This window comes from Kogia breviceps, chromosome 2, assembly GCF_026419965.1.
Source record: "Kogia breviceps isolate mKogBre1 chromosome 2, mKogBre1 haplotype 1, whole genome shotgun sequence".
NCBI classification, from domain to species: domain Eukaryota; kingdom Metazoa; phylum Chordata; class Mammalia; order Artiodactyla; family Physeteridae; genus Kogia; species Kogia breviceps.
The window spans coordinates 63,189,434-63,211,600 of NC_081311.1; the positions used below are offsets into that span (position 1 = coordinate 63,189,434).

Genomic DNA, 22,167 nt, shown 5'->3' on the forward strand with positions numbered 1-22,167 from the left:
CCGCGCGTCCGGAGCCTGTGCTCCACAACAGGAGAGGCCACAACAGTGAGAGGCCCGCGTACCGCAAAAAAAAAAAAAAAAACAAAAAAAAACCAGAAAAACAACTAAATGAAGTAGAGATAGGCAACCTTCCAGAAAAAGAATTCAGAATAATGATAGTCAAGATGATCCAGGACCTCGGAAAAAGAACAGAGGCAAAGATCAAGAAGATGCAAGAAATGTTTAACAAAGACCTAGAAGAATTAAAGAACAAACACCTGGAAGGATTAAAGAACAAACTGAAATGAAAAATACACTAGAAGGAATCAATAGCAGAATAACTGAGGCAGAAGAAAGGACAAGTGACCTGGAAGACAGAATGGTGGAATTCACTGCCGTGGAACAGAATAGAAAAAAGAATGAAAAGAAATGAAGACAGAGAGGAGCGAGAAGATGGCGGAAGAGTAAGACGCGGGGATCACTCTTCCTCCACACAGATACATCAGAAATACATCTACACGTGGAACTTCTCCTATAGAACACCCACCGAACGCTGGCAGAAGACCTCAGACCTCAGACCTCAGGCAAGAAACCCCCCCACGTACCTTGTTAAGGCAAAAGAATAAAGAATAAACAGAGACAAAAGAATAGGGACGGGACCTGCACCAGTGGGAGGGAGCCGAGAGGGAGGAAAGGTTCCCGCACACTAGAAGCCCCTTCGCGGGAGGAGACTGCGGGTGGCGGAGAGGGAAGCTTCAGAGCCGCGGAGGAGACCACAGCCAACAGGGTGCGGAGGGCAAAGCGGGGAGATTCCCGCACGGAGGATCGGTGCCGATCAGCACTCACCAGCCCGAGAGGCTTGTCTGCTCATCCGCCGCGGCGGGCGGGGCTGGGAACTGAGCCTCGGGCGGATCCCAGGGAAAGGTCTGGAGTTGGCAGAGCGAAAACAGCCTGAAGGGGTTAGCGCACCACGGCTGGCCGGGAGGGAGTTCGGGAGAAGTCTGGAGCTGCCGAAGAGGCAAGAGACCTTTTCTTCCCTCTTTACCTCCTGCTGCGCGAGGAGAGGGGTTTAAGCGCGCCGCTTAAAGGAGCTCCAAAAACGGGCGCGGAGCTGCCGAAGAGACAAGAGACTTTTTCTTGCCTCTTCGCTTCCTGGGGCGCGAGGAGAGGGAATTAAGGGCACCACATAAAGGAGCCCCAGAAACGGGCGCGAGCTGCGGCTGTCGGCGCGGACAACAGAGACGGGTGTGGGGCGCTACGGTTGCTGCTGCCGCCACCAAGAGGCCTGTGTGCGAGCGCAGGTCACTCTCCACACCGCCCCTCCCGGGAGCCTGTGCAGCCCGCCAGCGCCGGGGTCCCGGGATCCTGGGACAGCTTCCCCGGGAAAACGCGCGGCGTGCCTCGGGCCGGTGCAGCGTCACGCCGGCCTCTGCCGCCACGGACTCGCCCCACATCCGTGCCCCCCCACCCACCGCCTGAGTGAGCCAGAGCCCCCGAATCAACTGCTCCGTTAACGCTGCTCCTTTGACCCCGCCCTCTCTGAGCGAAGGGCAGACGCCCTCGGACGACCTGCGCGCAGAGGCGGGGCCAGGTCCAGGGCTGAGCCCCAGGAGCTGTGCGAACAAAGAGAGGGGGTGGTCCCTCCCAGCAGCCTCAGAAACAGCAGGTTAAAGCTCCACAGTCAGCTTGAAGTGCCCTACATCTGTGGAAAACCTGAATAGACAGCGAAATATCCCAGGTTGAGGAAGTGGACTTTGGGAGCAAGATATACTATTATTTTCCCCTTTTTTCTTTTTGTGAGTGTGTATTTGGGTGCTGCTGTGTGAGATTGTGTCTGTGTAGCTTTGTTTTCACCATTTGTCCTGGGGTTAGACCGACCTTTTTTTTTTTTTTTTTTTTTTTTTTTTTTTTTTTTTTTTTCTTTAATAGAAATTCTTCTTCTTAATAATTATTTTGTTATTTTAATAACAGTATTTTACCCTACTTTATTTTGTCTTCTCCCCTTTCTTTCTTCCTTTCTTCCCTCCTTTTCCTATTTCCCTCCTTCCTTCCTTCCTCCCTTCCTTCCTTCCTCCCTTCCTTCCTTTATTCCCTCCTTCCTTCCTCCCTTCCTTTCTTTATTCCCTCCTTCCTTCCTCCTTTCCTTTCTTCCTCCCTCCCTTCCTTCCTTTATTCCCTCCTTCCTTCCTCCCTTCCTTTCTTCCTCCCTCCCTTCCTTCCTTTATTCCCTCCTTCCTTCCTCCTTTCCTTTCTTCCTCCCTCCCTTCCTTTCTTCCTCCCTCTCTTCCTTTATTCCTCCCTCCCTTCTTTATTCCCTCCTTCCTTCCTCCCTTCCTTTCTTCCTCCCTCCCTTCCTTTCTTTATTCCCTCCTTCCTTCCTCCCTCCCTTCCTTTCTTTATTCCCTCCTTCCTTCCTCCCTTCCTTTCTTCCTCCCTCCCTTCCTTTTATTCCCTCCTTCCTTCCTCCCTTCCTTTCTTCCTCCCTCCCTTCCTTTCTTTATTCCCTCCTTCCTTCCTCCCTTCCTTTCTTCCTCCCTTCCTTTCTTCCTCCCTCCCTTCCTTTCTTCCTTCCTTCCCTCCCTTCCTCCGTTCTTCCTTCCTTTCTTGACTTTCTACTTTTTTCTCCCTTTTGTTTTGAGCCGTGTGGATTAAAGGCTCTTGGCACTCCAGCCAGGTGTCAAGGCTGTGTCTCTGAGGTGGGAGAACTAACCTCAGGACACTGGTCCACAAGAGACCTCTCAGCTCCACGTAATATCAAACGGCGAAAATCTCCCAGAGATCTGCATCTCAACACCAAGACCCAGCTTCACTCAAGGACCAGCAACAAACAGTGCGGGACACCCTATCCCCAACAAAGAGCGAGACAGGTCTACAGCCCCATCCATTAGCAGAGAGGCGGCCTAGAATCACAGTAAGGCTACCGACATCCCCATACACGCCCCCAGACGTGGACCTACCCACCAGGGAGACAGGATCCAGCCTCATCCACCAGAACAGGGGAACTGGTCCCCCCAACCAGGAAACCTGCTCAACCCACTGAACCAACCTCAGCCACTGGGGACAGCCACCAAAAATAGATAGAAATTCGAACCTGCAGCCTGCAAAAGGGAGATCCCAAACATAGTAAGATAAGCAAAATGAGAAGACAGAAAAACACACAGCAGATGAAGGAACAAGATAAAAGCACACCAGACCTAACAGATGAAGAGGTAATAGCCAATCTACCTGAAAGAGAATTTAGAATAATGATGGTGAAGATGATGCAAAATCTTGGAAATAGAATAGACAAATTGCAAGAATCAGTTAACAAGGACCTAGAAGAAATAAAGAGGAAGCAAGTAACGATGAGCAACACAATAAATGAAATGAAAAATACTCTAGACGGGATCAGTAGCAGAATAACTGAGGCAGAAGGACGGATAAGTGACCTGGAAGATAAAATAGTGGAAATAACTACTGCAGAGCAGAAGAAAGAAAAAAGAATGAAAAGAACTGAGGACAGTCTCAGAGATCTCTGGGACAACATTAAACGCACCAACATTCGAATCATAGGGGTCCCAGAAGAAGAAGAGAAAAAGAAAGGGACTGAGAAAATATTTGAAGAGATTATAGTTGAAAACTTCCCTAATATAGGAAAGGAAATAGTCAACCAAGTCCAGGAAGCACAGAGAGTCCCATACAGGATAAACCCAAGGATAAACACGCCGAGACACATAATAATCAAACTGTCAAAAATTAAACACAAAGAAAACATATTAAAAGCAGCAAGGGAAAAACAACAAATAACACACAAGGGAATCCCCATAAGGCTAACATCTGATCTTTCAGCAGAAACTCTACAAGCCAGAAGGGAGTGGCAGGACATATTTAAAGTGATGAAGGAAAAAAACCTACAACCAAGACTACTCTACCCAGCAAGGATCTCATTCAGATTTGATGGAGAAATTAAAACCTTTACAGACAAGCAAAAGCTGAGAGAGTACAGCACCACCAAACCAGCTTTACAACAAATGCTAAAGGAACTTCTCTAAGCAAGAAACATAAGAGAAGGAAAAGACCTACAAGAACAACCTGAAACAATTAAGTAAATGGTAATAGGAACGCACATATCAATAATTACCTTAAATGTAAATGGATTAAATGCTCCCACCAAAAGACACAGACTGGCTGAATGGATACAAAAACAGGACCCATATATATGCTGTCTACAAGAGACCCACTTCAGACCTAGGGACACGTACAGGCTGAAAGTGAGGGGATGGAAAAAGATATTCCATGCAAATGGAAATCAGAAGAAAGCTGGAGTAGCAATTCTCATATCAGACAAAATAGACTTTAAAATAAAAACTATTACAAGAGACAAAGAAGGACACTATATAATGATCAAGGGATCGATCCATGAAGAGGATATAACAATTGTAAATATTTATGCACCCAACATAGGAGCACCTCAATACATAAGGCAAATACTAACAGCCATAAAAGGGGAAATCGACAGTAACACAATCATAGTAGGGGACTTTAACACCCCACTTTCGCCAATGGACAGATCATCCAAAATGAAAATAAATAAAGAAACACAAGCTTTAAATGATACATTATACAAGATGGATTTACTTGATATTTATAGGACATTCCATCCAAAAACAACAGAATACACATTTTTCTCAAGTGCCCATGGAACATTCTCCAGGATAGATCATATCTTGGGTCACAAATCTAGCCTTGGCAAATTTAAGAAAATTGAAATCGTATCAAGTATCTTTTCTGACCACAACGCTATGAGACTAGATATCAATTACAGGAAAAGATCTGTAAAAAATACAAGCACATGGAGGCTAAACAATACACTACTTAATAACGAAGTGATCACTGAAGAAATCAAAGAGGAAATCAAAAAGTACTTAGAAACAAATGACAATGGAGACACGACGACCCAAAACCTATGGGATACAGCAAAAGCAGTTCTAAGAGGGAAGTTTATAGCAATACAATCATACCTTAAGAAACAGGAAGCAACTCGAATAAACAACTTAACTTTGCACCTAAAGCAATTAGAGAAGGAAGAACAAAAAAACCCCAAATGTAGCAGAAGGAAAGAAATCATAAAGATCAGATCAGAAATTAATGAAAAAGAAATGAAGGAAACAATAGCAAAGATCAATAAAAGTAAAAGCTGGTTCTTTGAGAAGATAAATAAAATTGATAAACCATTAGCCAGACTCATCAAGAAAAAAAGGGAGAAGACTCAAATCAATAGAATTAGAAATGAAAAAGGAGATGTAACAACTGACTCTGCAGAAATACAAAAGATTATTAGAGATTACTACAAGCAACTCTATGGCAATAAAATGGACAACCTGGAAGAAATGGACAAATTCTTAGAAATGCACAACCTGCCAAGACTGAACCAGGAAGAAATAGAAAACATGAACAGACCAATCACAAGCACTGAAATTGAAACTGTGATTAAAAATCTTCCAACAAACAAAAGCCCAGGACCAGATGGCTTCACAGGCGAATTCTATCAAACATTTAGAGAAGAGCTAACACCTATCCTTCTGAAACTCTTCCAAAAGATAGCAGAGGTAGGAACACTCCCAAACTCATTCTACGAGGCCACCATCACCCTGATACCAAAACCAGACAAAGACGTCACAAAGAAAGAAAACTATAGGCCAATATCACTGATGAACATAGATGCAAAAATCCTCAACAAAATACTAGCAAACAGAATCCAACAGCACATTAAAAGGATCATACACCATGATCAAGTGGGGTTTATTCCAGGAATGCAAGGATTCTTCAATATACGCAAATCAATCAACGTGATACACCATATCAACAAACTGAAGGAGAAAAACCATATGATCATCTCAATAGATGCAGAGAAAGCTTTTGACAAAATTCAACACCCATTTATGATAAAAACCCTGCAGAAAGTAGGCATAGAGGGAACTTTCCTCAATATAATAAAGGCAATATATGACAAACCCACAGCCAGCATTGTTCTCAATGGTGAAAAACTGAAACCATTTCCACTAAGATCAGGAACAAGACAAGGTTGCCCACTCTCACCACTCTTATTCAACATAGTTTTGGAAGTTCTAGCCACAGCAATTAGAGAAAATAAAGAAATAAAAGGAATCCAAATAGGAAAAGAAGAAGTAAAGCTGTCACTGTTTGCAGATGACATGATACTATATATAGAGAATACTAAGGATGCTACCAGAAAACTACTAGAACTAATCAATGAATTTGGTAAAGTAGCAGGATACAAAGTTAATGCACAGAAATCTCTGGCATTCTTATACACTAATGATGAAAAATCTGAGAATGAAATTAAGAAAACACTCCCATTTACCATTGCAACAAAAAGAATAAAATATCTAGGAATAAACCTACCTAAGGAGACAAAAGACTTGTATGCAGAAAACTATAAGACACTGATGAAAGAAATTAAAGATGATACAAATAGGTGGAGAAATATACCATGTTCTTGGATTGGAAGAATCAACATAGTGAAAATGACTGTATTACCCAAAGCAATATACAGATTCAATGCAATCCCTATCAAATTGCCACTGGCATTTTTTACAGAACTAGAAAAAAGAATTTCACAATTTGTATGGAAACACAAAAGACCCCGAATAGCCAAAGCAATCTTGAGAACGAAAAATGGAGCTGGAGGAATCAGGCTCCCTGACTTCAGACTATACTACAAGGCCACAGTAATCAAGACAGTATGGTACTGGCACAAAAACAGAAATATAGATCAATGGAACAGGATAGAAAGCCCAGAGATAAACCCACACACATATGGTCACCTTATCTTTGATAAAGGAGGCAAGAATATACATTGGAGAAAAGACAGCCTCTTCAATAAGTGGTGCTGGGAAAATTGGACAGCTACCTGTAGAAGTATGAAATTAGAACATTCCCTAACACCATACACAAAAATAAACTCAAAATGGGTTAAAGACCTAAATGTAAGGCCAGACACTATCAAACTCTTAGAGGAAAACATAGGCAGAACACTCTATGACATCAATCACAGCAAGATCCTTTTTGACCCATCTCCTAGAGAAATGGAAATAAAAACAAAAATAAACAAATGGGATCTAATGAAACTTAAAAGCTTTTGCACAGCAAAGGATACCATAAACAAGACCAAAAGACAACCCTCAGAATGGGAGAAAATATTTGCAAATGAAGCAACTGACAAAGGATTAATATCCAAAATTTATAAGCAACTCATGCAGCTCAATAACAAAAAAACAAACAGCCCAATCCAAAAATGGGCAGAAGAACTAAATAGACATTTCTCCAAAGAAGATATACAGATGGCCAACAAACACATGAAAGAATGCTCAACATCATTAATCATTAGAGAAATGCAAATCAAAACTACAATGAGATATCATCTCACACCGGCCAGATTGGCCATCATCAAAAACGCTAGAAACAATAAATGCTGGAGAGGGTGTGGAGAAAAGGGAACACTCTTGCACTGCTGGTGGGAATGTAAATTGATACAGCCACTATGGAGAACAGTATGGAGGTTCCTTAAAAAACTACAAATAGAACTACCATATGACCCAGCAATCCCACTACTGGGCATATACCCTGAGAAAACCATAATTCAAAAAGAGTCATGTACCAAAATGTTTATTGCAGCTCTATTTACGATAGCCAGGACATGGAAGCAACCTAAGTGTCCATCAACAGATGAATGGATAAGGAAGATGTGGCACATATATACAATGGAATATTACTCAGCCATAAAAAGAAATGAAACTGAGTTATTTGTAATGAGGTGGATAGACCTGGAATCTGTCATACAGAGTGAAGTAAGTCAGAAGGACAAAAACAAATACCGTATGCTAACACATATATATGGAATCTAAAAAAAAAAAAAAAAAAAAAAAAATGTCATGAAGAGATTAGTGGTAGGAGGGAATAAAACACAGACCTACTAGAGCATGGACTTGAGGATATGGGGAGGGGGAAGGGTAAGCTGTGACGATGTGAGAGAATGGCAGGGACATATACACACTACCAAATGTAAATTAGATAGCTAGTGGGAAGATACAGCATAGCACAGGGAGTTCACCTCTGTACTTAGTGACCACCTAGAGGGGTGGGATAGGGAGGGTGGGAGGGAGGGTGACAAAAGAGGGAAGAGTTATGGGAACATATGTATATGTATAACTGATTCACTTTGTTGTAAAGGAGAAACTAACCCACTATTGTAAAACAGTTATACTCAAATAAAGATGTTAAAAAAAAAAAAAAATAAAAAAAAATAAAAAAATAAAAAAAAATAAAAAAAAAAAAAAAAGAAATGAAGACAGCCTAAGAGACCTCTGAGACAACATTAAATACAACAACATTCGCATTATAGGGGTCCCAGAAGGAGAAGAGAGAGAGAAAGGACCCGAGAAAATATTTAAAGAGATTATAGTCAAAAACATCCCTAACATGGGAAAGGAAATAGCCACCCAAGTCCACGAAGTGCAGAGGGTCCCAGGAAGGATAAACCCAAGGAGAAACATACCAAGACACACAGTAGTAATCAAACTGACAAAAATTAAAGACAAATTATTGAAAGTAGCAAGGGAAAAAAGACAAATAACATACAAGGGAACTCCCATAAGGTTAACAACTGATTTCTCAGCAGAAACTCTACAAGACAGAAGGGAGTAGCATGACACATTTAAAGTGATGAAAGGGAAGAACCTACAACCAAGATTACTCTACCCAGCAAGGATCTCATTCAGATTCAATGAAGAAATCAAAAGCTTTACAGAGAAGCAAAAGCTAAGAGAATTCAGCACCACCAAACCAGCTCTACAACAAATGCTAAAGGAACTTCTCTAAAGGGGAAACACAAGAGAAGAAAAAGACCTACAAAAACAAACCCAAAACAATTAAGAAAATGGTAGTAGGAACATACATATCGATAATTACCTTAAACGTGAATGGATTAAATGTCCAACCAAAAGACACAGGCTCACTGAATGGATACAAAAACATGACCCATATAATATATGCTGTCTAAAAGAGACCCACTTCAGACCTAGGGACACATAGAGACTGAAAATGAGAGGATGGAAAAAGATATTCCATGCAAATGGAAATCAAAAGAGAGCTGGAGTAGCAATACTCATATCAGATAAAAGACTTTAAAATAAAGAACGTTACAAGAGGGCTTCCCTGGTGGCAGAGTGGTTGAGAGTCTGCCTGCCGATGCAGGGGACACGGGTTTGTGCCCCAGTCTGGGAATATCCCACATGCCGCAGAGCGGCTAGGCCTGTGAGCCATAGCCACTGAGCCTGCGCTTCCAGAGCCTGTGCTCCGCAACAGGAGAGGCCACAGCAGTGAGATGCCCATGTACCGCCAAAAAAAAAACATTACAAGAGGCAAAGAAGGACACTACATAATGATCAAGGGATCCATCCAAGAAGATGATATAACAATTATAAATATATATGCACCCAACATAGGAGCACCTCAACACATAAGGCAACCGTTAACAGCTATAAAAGAGGAAATCAACAGTAACACAATAATAGTGGGAAACTTTAACACGTCACTTACACAATGGACAGATCATCCAAAATGAAAATAAATAAGGAGAGAAGCTTTAAATGACACAATAGACCAGATAGATTTAGTTGATATTTATAGGACATTCCATCCACAAACAGCAGATTACACTTTCTTCTCAAGTGCACACGGAACATTCTCCAGGACAGTTCACATCTTGGGTCACAAATCAAGCCTCAGTAAATTTAAGAAAATTTTAATCATATCAAGAATCTTTTCTGACCACAATGTTATGAGATTAGAAATCAATAACAGGGGAAAAAACGTAAAAAACACAAACATCTGGAGGCTAAACAATACATTACTAAATAGGATCACTGAAGAAATCAAACAGGAAATTAAAAAGTACCTCGAGACAAATTACAACAAAAACATGATGATCCAAAACCTATGGGATTCAGCAAAAGCAGTTCTAAGAGGGAACAAGAAACAAGAAACAAGAAATACAAATAAACAATCTAACCTTACACCTACAGGAACTAGAGAAAGAAGAACAAATAAAACTCAAAGTTAGTAGAAGGAAATAAATCATAAAGATCAGAGGAGAAATAAATGAAACAGAAATACAGAAAACAATAGCAGAGATCAATAAAACTAAAAGCTGGTTCTTTGAGAAGATAAACAAAATTGATAAACCATTAGCCAGACTCATCAAGAAAAGGAGGGAGAGGACTCATCAATAAAATTAGAAATGAAATAGGAGAAGTTACAACAGACACCACAGAAATACAAAGCATCCTAAGAGACTACTACAAGCGACTGAATGCCAAAAAAAAGGACAACCTGGAAGAAATGCACAAATTCTTAGAAAAGCACAACCTTCCGAGACTGACCCAGGAAGAGACAGAAAATATGAACAGGCCAATCACAAACACTGAAATTGAAACTGTGACTAAAAATCTTCCAACAGGGTTTCCCTGGTGGCGCAGTGGTTGAGAGTCCACCTGCTGATGCAGGGGACGCAGGTTTGTGCCCCAGTCCGGGAAGATCCCACATGCCGTGGAGCGGCTGGGCCCGTGAGCCATGGCCGCTGAGCCTGTGCATCCGGAGCCTGTGCTCCGCAACGGGAGAGGCCACAACGGTGAGAGGCCCACGTACCAAAGATAAAAAAAAAAAAAAAAAAATCTTCCAACAAACAAAAGTCCAGGACCAGACAGCTTCACAGGCAAATTCTGTCAAACATTTAGAGAAGCGCTAACACCCATCCTTCTCAAACTCTTCAAAAAATTGCAGAGGAAGGAAAACTCCCAAACTCATTCTATGAGGCCACCATCACCCTGATACCAACACCAAACAAAGATACTACAAAAAAAGAAAATTACAGACCAATATCACTAATGAATATAGACGCAAAAATCCTCAACATAATACTAGCAAACAGAATCCAACAACATATTAAAAGGATCATACACCATGATCAAGTGGGATTTATCCCAGGGATGCAAGGATTCTTCAATATATGCAAATCAATCAATGTAATACACCATATTAACAAATTGAAGGATAAAAACCATATGATCGGGCTTCCCTGTTGGCGCAGTGGTTGAGAGTCCGCCTGCCAATGCAGGGGACACAGGTTCGTGCCCCAGTCCAGGAAGATCCCACATGCCGTGGAGCGGCTAGGCCCGTGAGCCATGGCCACTGAGCCCGCGCATCCGGAACCTGTGCTCCGCAACAGGAGAGGCCACAACAGTGAGAGGCCCGCGTACCGCAAAAAAAAACAAAAACCAAAAACCATATGATCATCCTAGTAGATGCAGAAAAAGCTTTTGACAAAATTTAACACCCATTTATGATAAAAGCTCTCCAGAAAGTGGGTATAGAGGGACCCTACCTCAACATAATAAAGGCCATATACAACAAACCCACAGCAAACATCATTCTCAATGGTGAAAAACAGAAAGCATCTCCCCCTAAGATCAGGAACAAGACAAGGATGTCCACTCGCGCCACTATTATTCAACATAGTTTTAGAAATCCTAGCCATGGCAATCAGAGAAGAAAAAGAAATAAAAGGAATACAATTGGAAAAGAAGTAAAACCGTCACTGTTTGCAGATGACATGATACTACATGTATCATGATACATGATACTACACATAGAGAATCCTAAAGATGCCACCAGAAAACTACTAGAGCCAATCAATGAATTTGGTAAGGCTGCAGGATACAAAATTAATGCACAGAAATCTCTGGCATTCCTATACACTAATGATTAAAAATCTGAAAGAGAAATTAAGGAAACATTCCCATATACCACTGCAACAAAAGGAATAAAATACCTAGGAATAAATCTACCTAAGGAGACAAAAGACCTGTATGCAGAAATCTATGACACTGATGAAAGAAATTCTGTGTGTACACAGAAGGAGAGATATACCATGTTTTGGGATTGGAAGAGTCAATATTGTGAAAATGACTATACTACCCAAAGCAATCTACAGATTCAATGCAAGTCCCTATCAAATTACCAATGGCATCTTTTACAGAACTAGAACAAAAAAATCTTAAAATCTGTATGAAGACACAAAAGACCCCAAATAGCCAAAGCAGTCTTGAGGGAAAAAAACGGAGCTGGAGGAATCAGACTCCCTGACTTCAGACTATACTACAAAGCTACAGTAATCACGACAATAATGGTATGGCACAAAAACAGAACTATAGATCAATGGAACAAGATAGAAAGTACAGAGATAAACCCATGCACCTATGGTCAACTAATCTATGACAAAGGAGGCAAGGATATACAATGGAGAAAAGACAGTCTCTTTAATAAGTGGTGCTGGGAAAACTGGACAGCTACATGTAAAAGAATGAAATCAGAATACTCCCTAACACCATACACAAAAATAAACTCAAAATGGACCTAAATGTTAAGACTGGACACTATAAAAGTCTTAGAGGAAAACAGGAAGAACACTCTGTGACATAAATCACAGCAAGATCTTTTTTGATCCACCTCCTAGAGTAATGGAAATAAAAACAAAAATAAACAAATGGGACCTAATGAAACTTAAAATCTTTTGCAAAGCAAACTGCAAACAAGACGAAAAGACAACCCTCAGAATGGGAGAAAATATTTGCAAACGAATCAATGGACAAAGGATTAATCTCCAAAATATATAAACAGCTCATGCAGCTCAATATTAACAAAACAAACAACCCAAATCAAAAATGGGCAGAAGACCTAAATAGACATTTCTCCAAAGAAGACATACAGATGGCCAAGAAGCACATGAAAAGCTGCTCAACACTAATTATTAGAGAAATGCAAATCAAAACTACAATGAGGTATCATCTCACACCAGTTAGAATGGGCATCATCAGAAAATCTACAAACAACATATGCTGGAGAGGGTGTGGACAAAAGGGAACCCTCTTGCACTGCTGGTGGGAATGTAAATTGATACCGCCGCTATGGAGAATAGTATGGAGGTTACTTAAAAAACTACAAATAGAATTAACATATGACCCAGCAATCCCACTACTGGGCATATACCCAGAGAAAACCATAATTCAAAAAGACACATGCATCCCAATGTTCATTGCACCACTATTTACAATAGCCAGGTCATGGAAGCAACCTAAATGCCCATCGACAGACGAATGGATAAAGAAGATGTGGTACATATATACAATGGAATATTACTCAGCCATAAAAAGGAATGAAATTGGGTCATTTGTAGAGACGTGGATGGATCTAGAGACTGTCATACAGAGTAAAGTAAGTCAGAAAGAGAAAAACAAATATCATATATTAACGCATAGATGTGGAACCCAGAAAAATGGCACAGATGAACTGGTTTGCAGGGCAGACATAGAGACACAGATGTAGAGAATAAACATATGGACACCAAGGGGGGAAAGTGGTGGTGGTGATGTGATGAATTGGGAGATTGGGACTGACATATATACACTAATATGTATAAAATGGATAACTAATAAGAACCTACTATATAAAAAAATAAATAAAATTAAACTAAAAAAATAAAATTAATTCAAAATGGATCAAAGACCTGAACATAAGAGCTTAAACCATAAAATTCTTAGAAGAAAAGCTTCATAACATTGCATTTAGCAATGACTTCTTGGATATGACACCAAAAGCACAGGAAAGAAGAAAAAATAGACAAATTGAATATCATCAAAATTAAAAATTTTTGCATGAAAGCACACTATCAACAGAGTAAAAAGGCAACCCACCAAACTATTACATATCTAACCAGGGAATGATACCCAGAATATATAAAGAGTTCCTACAACTCAACAATAACAAAACAACCCAAATCAAAAATGGGCAAAGAATTCAAATAGACATTTCTCCAAGGAAGATACAAAAATGGCCATAAAACAAATGAAACAATGTTCAACATCACTAGCTGGTGGGGAAATTCAAATCAACACCACAGTGAGATGTCACTTCACACCTACTAGGAAGCCTACTATTTAAAAAAAAAAAAAACAGAAAACAACAAATGTTGGCAAGAATGTGGAGGAATTGGAACCCTTGTGCTTTGCTGGTAGGAATGTATATGGTGCAGCTGCTGTGGAAAACAATATGGCACTTCCTCAAAATTTAAACACTGAATTACCAGTTGATCCAGTGATTCCACTTCTGGAATTGAAAGCAAAGACTCAAACAGATATGTGCACAGCAGCGTGATTCACAGTAGCTCAAAGGTGAAGACAACCTAAGTGCCCATGGACAGATGAATGGATAAACGAAATGTGGTCAATAGTTACAATGGAATGCTACTCAGCCTTTTAAAAACGGAAGTTGTGACACATGCTACACCATGGATGAAACTGGATGCTATTATGCTAAGTGCAATAAGCCAGTCACAAAAGGACAAATACTGTATGATTGTCCTCATATCAGGTATGTAAAATAGTCAAACTCATAGAGATACAAAGTAGAATGGTGGCTGCCAGTGGCTGGGGGAGGGGAGATGCGGAGTTAGTGTTTAACGGATAGGGTAAATTTGGCCTAAGGAAAAAGTTCTGGAGATGGTGGTGATGGTCGCACAATAATGTGAATGTACTTAATGCCACAGAACTGTACACTGAAAAATGGTTAAAATGGTAAATTCTGTGTTATGTATATTTTACCACAATAAAAAATTAAAAAGAAAAGAATCAGTGAATCATCCAGAAGAAGGAAGAGAGAAGTGGTCCAGGGCTAGGGAAAAGCATACGCAAAGGCCCAGAAGCTGAAAGCGCTTGGTGAGTTTGAGGAGCTGCATGGAGGCCAGGGTGTTAGGACAGTAGGGAGGGCAGGGGAGGGGCACTGGCCAGGCCAGCCAGGTAGGCAGGAGCCGACCACAACACCGACACCGGGCAGCCACGTGCCAACTCTGAGTTCCACATGCCCCGTCTATAAGACGGGGACACTGCCACCTACTTACAGGGTGTCAGGGAAAATGACATGAGGCACATGAGGTGCAATACATGCGTGGCTAAATGTGAGATGTTAGCACTGTCCATCCAGTGCCCTGAATTGAAATGGGGGTGGGGTGGGGCAGTCCGGGGCCTGGCATCAGGGTCACCAACCGCAGCTGGGTCCCAGGTGCCTGTGAGGTGTTCGTCAGTGTTACCCAGACAAGATGGTGGCCAGTAGCCCAGCAGCAGGGCCAGGAGGAGTGCGGGGGATCCGCCCCCTCTTCTCCAAACACCATCTGCCAGGGTCCAGAGCCAAGCTACCCTGTGCCCTGGTTTGCTGATCTGTGAAATGGGGACAGGGAAGGACCGATACGATGAGGTAGAAGAAGGTAATGGCCTTAGGAGGAGCTTTGAAGATCTCCCCCAGACCTGCCAGCAAGATTCACCCCTCCCCTCCCCCAGGTGTTCCCTGGGGACCCCACGGGGCATGCTCACCTCAAACTCGCCCTTGGTGAACTTGGCATCCGGCACGCTCACGAGCTCCTCCTCGCCCACCTCGGGGAAGCCCTAAGGGAGGACAGCTGCTGGGACTGGGAGCACGGCTACCAGACCGCACCCTCCCCCAGCTCTGCCCACAGCTGGAGCCCATGCCGGGGGTCTGCCAGCCCACGCGCCGTCTGCCCAGGGCTGATGAGAGGGGGCTCTGGGACCACACCTTCCTGCCACAGCCAGGGTCCCCAAGGACCAAATGCCCACCCTGCCTGGGCAGACCCCTGTCCTCACACAGGAGGCCACACATACTCGGATGTGCCAGAAGGCAAGCACAGCCACCACCATGGCGGTCGTGGTCCGGCCCTGGCCGCTGAGGCAGCTGAACACGAAGCCGGTACCCGGGTCCTTGGCGAGGGCAGCCTGCAGGGTCCCCAGGAGCCGGTCAAAATCCTGCACAGGGAGACCGAGGTCTGAGTCAGTGGGTGCTCCCAGCTGCACAGACTCCCAAGATGGCCCATCCCTCCAAAGGGCAACCCCGGCAGCTGTCCTGGGAGTGTTTGCTCTGAGCCTGGCTGTGTCAGGCTCACAACCTTGTATGCACACACACCCAGCTCACTGCAGTACACATAAGTCCACATGCATGTAAACAGCCACACTCCCATATAACCAGGCACCAGACGTATGAGCAGACACGGGCACACACCTGAGGTTCCTGGTGCCTACCATCTGCCAGGTAGAATAAGCACATTTCTATGTGCTGCGCCCCCGGGCTGCACGTGGACCCCTGGCCCTCCTGCCCACATCCCAGTTTGAGGGCAGTCCCAACCTCAGCCGTCACTGCAGCGTGAGACCACTAGGGGGCAACAAACTACAGGCAGCCAGACCCACAGAGCAAAGTGAGGGGGCAATACAAGCCCCATCACCACCCGTCTCAGAGACAGACAGACACAGACGCATCAGCCAAACAACCGACACATCACACAGGCACACAGCGACCCCTACACAAAACATGCCAGGGACACACACCACACAAACCTTAAAGACCCACAGACCGTACAGACATTCATAGGCATAAACCTACAGATACCACATGCACACAGAACTCCCTCAGTCACACACAGCATTCCCCAGCACCCTCTTCCACAAACCCCCTACACACACCACACCACACAGCTCCCCACCAGACATGCTCTCCACACATCCCCCAGTAAAGACAAGTGGCACAGCACAGCCTCCATAGACACAGACACACCACACACACACTCCACAACCACACCCACTCTGAACACACACAGACATGCTCACCCACCCCACACATACCTACAACACATAATACACACACACACAGGTGTGCGCACACACACACGAAGCTTGGTAGGCATGTGAATAAACCACCTAGGCCAATCTGAAACCCTGCAGAACAAGCTCTTAGTCCCTCTGGGGAGCTGTGGCCACAGCCAAGGCCCAGGCCCAAGGGAGGCATCCTCTCCCTCCCCAGAGGCCTCAGCCACACAGCCCCCTCACCTCCTCGCGGGGGGCGCAGAAGTCTGGCATGGGGACGCGGTGGTAGGTGAGGCCAGGGAAGGCCCCACGGTGCTGGCTGAAGACCTCCTGCATCGTGAGGCACGTCTGGAACCTGTGGGTCCGCGGGCCCTGGGTGCCTGCGGGAGGCATGCTCAGGTGGGCCTTCAGCTGGGTCTCCAGGTTCTAGGGGAGGGTGGGACGGAGGGCTCAGGCCACGTGGCACCCCCAGGCCAGCCCTGAAAGACCAGAGCCTCTGTGGCCAAGATAGTCCTGGCTTCCGGGCCCATCCCTCCCCCTTCTCATTTATAACCAGACCCAGGGCTGCAAGGGAGTCCTGAGTCAGCCACTCCCTGAGACTGCTCCTCTCGGGGCCTCAGTTTCTTCATCTGTACAAAAGGAGCACAGAAGCTTCTGAAGACCTTTTCAGGCCAAGTCCCCAGAAGGCCTCCAAGGCAAGGGTGCGTACAAGGCAGGAGGGCCTCACCTCCACCTGGCTAGGGGCCATGGGGGGCCCAGGCCACCGCAGGCTGTGGGTGCGCCCGTCACACTCCAGCACGGCCTCCTCTCTCAGGTTGACCCACACGACCTGCTGCAGCTTCCTCTTGGTGTCGGTCAGGTAGGCCAGGATACTCCCCAGGGCCTGGGGGAACAGATGGCCATCAGTGAAAGAGCTCAACCCCCCTTCCCCTCACCCCACAAGTGGGCCCCCTGGCTGGTCACCTTGGCACTGGGCTGGGCCGTGCCATAGATGGGCAAACGGGGCACCCGCCGAAAGTTGGCCACGTTCATCTCTCTGACGGTGCTGAGTGCGTCCGGGGAGATGAGGTCATCTGCCCCCTGTTGGGAGAGAAGCAAGCCTGGGACCCTCAGCGGCCGACTGAGGTTCAGAACCTGGCCCCAGGTGGGCGTGGGGGGCGGGGGGTGAGACCAGCACTTGACAGTTTAGAAAGCACTTTTGCACACTTGGAGCCTCATAACCACTCTGGCAAGGGCAAGTGCAATGGTGCCCACTCTCCGGATGAGGAAGCTGAGGCTCAAAGATGAGAGGCTGGTGGCAAAGATACCAGAACCAGGTCTCCTGACTCCCAGCCCAGAGCGCTTGGGGTTGAGAATGAGGAGTGGGTACTGGAACAGTAGCCAGAGCTGCGAATGCTTCTTAGGGCCTGAGCATGGCCCCATTTGTTCACAGGAGGATCCCATCACCCCACAGGCCATCCTTCCTTTGCTTCCTGTGAGGGCAATGCTTAGCCCAACCCCACAGGAACCAAGGCTGTAATCAACCCCAGGGCCAGCCCACACCCACGCCCACTTCCCCAGCCAGTCGGGCACACTCACCAGGGAGCCAGTGGTGATGAGGTACCCAGGGGCCACAGGCCCCGCTGAGCTTAGTGTCACAGGCAGGCGGTACAGTTCGGGACGGGCACACAGCCAGCGGCTGAAACTGAGGGCAAAAGCCAACGGGTACTGCAGCCCGAGGCAGGGAGAGACGGGAGTTCAGGGGCACGTGGCCATCCCAAACTCTCCCTGCCTGCCCTCTGGTCGGGGGACCCCAAGAGATACCCATCACGGCCCAGGGCAGGGATGAGGGGCTGGGGAGAGAGGACCAGGATATCCGAAGTGAGATCCCTCCAGGCCCCGATGCCCTGGCTAAGGGTACAGAGATGGGCCCAGAGGAAAGAGACGTGGGGCCTCCCTTTGCCTGACCTGCTCAGGGACCGTCCCTCTATCTGGGTCTCTCCTTGCCTCCCCCAAACCCACCTTCCTCTGGAACCAACACACATCCCCACTCCCCTCCCCAGCTCCACAGGGGTCCCCATCAACCCCATGCCAGTCACTGGGTGGGGAGTGTGGAGGGGCCCCAGGAGAAAGGGGGATGGGTCCGCTCATCTCCCCACCCCACCTGCTCATGGAGATAGTAGTTAAACAGGACCAGGTAGAAGTATCGCTCCAGGCTCCACAGCGCCCTCTGTCGGACACCACGCTGGCTGCCGCTTTCCTGAGAGGAAGGGACCAAGGAGAGCCGGCAGTAAAGATGGGGCTGCTAAACCACCCATCCCCATCCCCAGAAGGGCAGGAGTTAAGCCTCAGAAATTCCCATTAGACAATCTACCCCCACCCTTCATAACCCTGTTTCGCCAGGTTGGAAGTTCTTCCAACCCTATCCCATTTGCTGTGGTTTATCCATGATGCAGGAAGAGCTACTGGTGACCCCAGCAGGCACTACAGCTCTCAGTGAGGCTCTGTGCCCAGAGACAGGCTGGGCCTCGCCGCTTTGCTCCAATGCCGCCCACCACGCAGGGCCGCCCACGATCCGTGTTGAAGCAGCAAGTGTATCAACACCCTTCCCTGAACCAGAGGCCCTCGCTTAACAGCTGCGACCCTCCCCACCCCAGCGTCCTCTGGGCAGGGGGCTGTCACAGAAAATTCCAAGGGTCCCTCTCTTCACCTTCAGATCTCAAGCTTCTCTTGCTGGGTCAGCACCACCTTCTGGAGGGCAAGTGAGATTCATATAGGCCCGAAAAAAAGGTCATGCCCTTGGATGAAATTGAATCCCATCTTTGGGAATCCAGGCCAGAGGTCAGCAAACTTTTTATTTCTATAAAAGGCCAGACAGTAAATTTTCTAGGCTTGTGGGCTACACGATCTGCCTTGCAACAGTTGGACTGTCTGCCACGGTAGCATAAGAGAGCCAGAGACGGTACATAAATGGATGGGCAAGATCTCGTTCCAACAAAACTTATTTATCAAAACAGGTGGTGGGTTGGATTTGGCCCATGGGCCATCGTCTGTCAACCCCTAATCTAGACCTTATAAGGGGAAAACTCCTAAATACACAAAAGCCTCATTTTCATGAAGCAGTTCAATGAGAAGTACTTATTTTGACCCCACTGTGCAACTAGAAGGGGCCTGAAGATCACAGCAGGTGATGGCCAGGAGGAACACCTGCTGTCAGGCTCCCTTCTGAGGCTTTATGACCTGAGCTCACCTAATCCTCACAACAACCCTATGGGGTAGTTATTGTTAGTGGCCTCACTTTACGAGTGGGGAAACCGAGGCACAGAGCAGTGAAGCAGGTTGCCCAGGCCCACACGCCTCTAGGTGGCAGAGCCAGGAACAGAACTCAGGCAATCGGGCCAGAACTCTGCTCCTAACCTATCAGGCCAATGACGGCTGAGCCTCGCAATGGCTTTGGTTCCACAGCCAGTAAACCTCAACAACGACAAGCAGGTATGACATGGGAAAGATGGGGTTACATGAAATAAGCAGGACATAAACGTGCCCTAGGCAACCTACAAAAGAACATCAGAAATATGAAAACTGAAGGAAGGCAGCCAAAATGCTCACGGCAGCTGGGCTTGGATGACGGGCAGTTTTATTCCTTCTCTAATTTCTCAATTTCCTATAATATAACATTGCTTTTAAAACACTTTTTTAAGTGCTAAAGAAGAAAAAGACTCTGCGGGCTTTAGATTCTTTCCATGCGCTATGTGTGAACAAGCCAACCTCCTCTCCCCAGAGCACAGGGACAGGCCTTCTGAGACAGCCCAGAGCCCATCACTCTTCCAGAATCAGCGGCTGGACCAGACCCTGGCCTTCCCAAAGAACAGCGAGGGTTTATTTGCAGGGGGAGCCGGGAGCAGCCTGGGAAGTATCTGGAGCCAGAGACCCCCAGCACCTTGCCAACAGCCCCTTCCTCCATCCTGTTTATTCTGCAGCGAGGGGTCCTGGTCAGGGAAAGTAAACTTCCTCTCTTCCTGCAGGCCCAGCTCCCCATCTCTCCTTCCTCTGAAAACTGCTCTGCTCATGGGAGAAGTAGCAATTAGGAAAAGCCAGTCTGAAGGGGGCCTGTCAACAGGCCCAACCAAACAAGGCTGCCGGCCTCAGGCAAAAGCAGCGGCTCTCTGGTGCCTCACCCGAACCGCTGTCTCCGGAGGGCTGCCTTCCAGTTCCCTCTGGTGTTCCAAGACTACTTCCTTCAGGTCGTGCAACTCTGCGCAGGCGGTGATGGCTCTGTCCACCTGGTGCCAGAGACCAGGGCAGGGAAGAGGGGACAGCAGCAGGGAGGGAGCAGGGCCAAGGAAGGATGGCAGGAGGTAGAAGAGGAGAGAGGGGGAAAGAGAATGACTGGCCGGGAAGGGAAGGAGGGGGCAGGGGAGGAAGAGGCCCCCCAGTGAGGGGAGCGAGTGCCCCTCCACGGCCCCGCCCCCAGCCCCTTGCCCAGCCCCCTCGCTCACCTCCTCCACCATCCTCCTCCCCTGCGGCACCATGTGGAGAAAGCTCTGGACCACCTGGAGCTGCTCCATGGGCAGTGGCTTGGTCTTCGTAGGGGCAGCCCTGACAGGGAAGGGCAGTAGCATCATCAGCGCTCCCAAAGGCCTGGAGGACGCCCCACTGTCGACACCCTCCCATTCATCTGGCCGATGAGAGGCACCGGGCTACGTGCTCCAAGTTTCCCTTCCCAATCAGGTGGGGAGACAGGAGGCGTTTGTTCCACAGGGGAAACTGGGGCCCAGAAAGGTCAAGTGACTTTCTCCAGGTCAGCCAGTGAAGTCTGCGGCAAACCGGGAAGTGAACCCCAGCTGCCCAACTTCCAGCTGTAGCTCTGGGCTTCTGACGTGTCCCCGGCACCCTGGGGCAGCCCCGCCCTCCCCTCTCCTTATCCCCACAGTCCCCTGGGGCACTGGGTCCCACTAGCCACTCACTCCGGCCTCGAGGCAGTCCCACTGTGGTGAAGCAGGATGAGGGTGCCCAGAACCATGCCCAGGTTGGACCTGCCCACGCCCGTCTGGCAGCTGAAGAGGAGAGCCGGGGGAGGCCCGTGGGCATCTCGGAGCAGCAGCAGGCTGGGCGTCTCCTGGGGAAGGACCAGGAAGAGCAGGTAGCAGCGTGACCGGAAAGCCCTCAGCTGAGCACCAAATTGGGGCTGGGGGGTCATGACACGGGCCACCCAGCCTCACGGCCCGATCTGCTCCACCTGCCCCAGGGGCACAGGCCCTGCCTCCTTTCCGCGGCCCTGGAGGTGAGAACTACTCAGAGGGGACAGGGCCACAGTTAGTCCCCTGTGAGAGGCAAATTAAATAAGGTGACCTCCCAAGGGGGTTCGGACAGAAACACCGGTACTCGGGAGGTATCAGCTAAAGCCTGGAAGGTAAGAGTTTTTAGTTCCAATATAGAAATGAGGAAC

General features: G+C 46.7%; 1 protein-coding gene across 16 annotated transcripts in view; it reads right to left on the minus strand.

Annotated features, from left to right (window-relative positions):
- PALD1 (phosphatase domain containing paladin 1) overlaps positions 1-22,167 on the minus strand; it is a 118,804-nt gene that overhangs the window by 51,419 nt on the left and 45,218 nt on the right. For all 16 annotated transcript variants that reach the window (XR_010838941.1, XR_010838943.1, XR_010838940.1 and 13 more), the window contains exons 8-17: positions 21,686-21,837; positions 21,218-21,317; positions 20,897-21,001; positions 18,883-18,978; positions 18,318-18,446; positions 17,703-17,819; positions 17,467-17,622; positions 16,983-17,165; positions 15,768-15,908; positions 15,462-15,533 (exon numbers count right to left, since the gene is read on the minus strand). Coding sequence is in view for 11 of the 16 variants with exons in the window: in XM_067025454.1 (XP_066881555.1) it covers positions 15,462-15,533; positions 15,768-15,908; positions 16,983-17,165; positions 17,467-17,622; positions 17,703-17,819; positions 18,318-18,446; positions 18,883-18,978; positions 20,897-21,001; positions 21,218-21,317; positions 21,686-21,837 (1,251 nt within the window). In the remaining 5 variants the exon portion in view is untranslated. The remainder of the gene's footprint in view (positions 1-15,461; positions 15,534-15,767; positions 15,909-16,982; positions 17,166-17,466; positions 17,623-17,702; positions 17,820-18,317; positions 18,447-18,882; positions 18,979-20,896; positions 21,002-21,217; positions 21,318-21,685; positions 21,838-22,167) is intronic.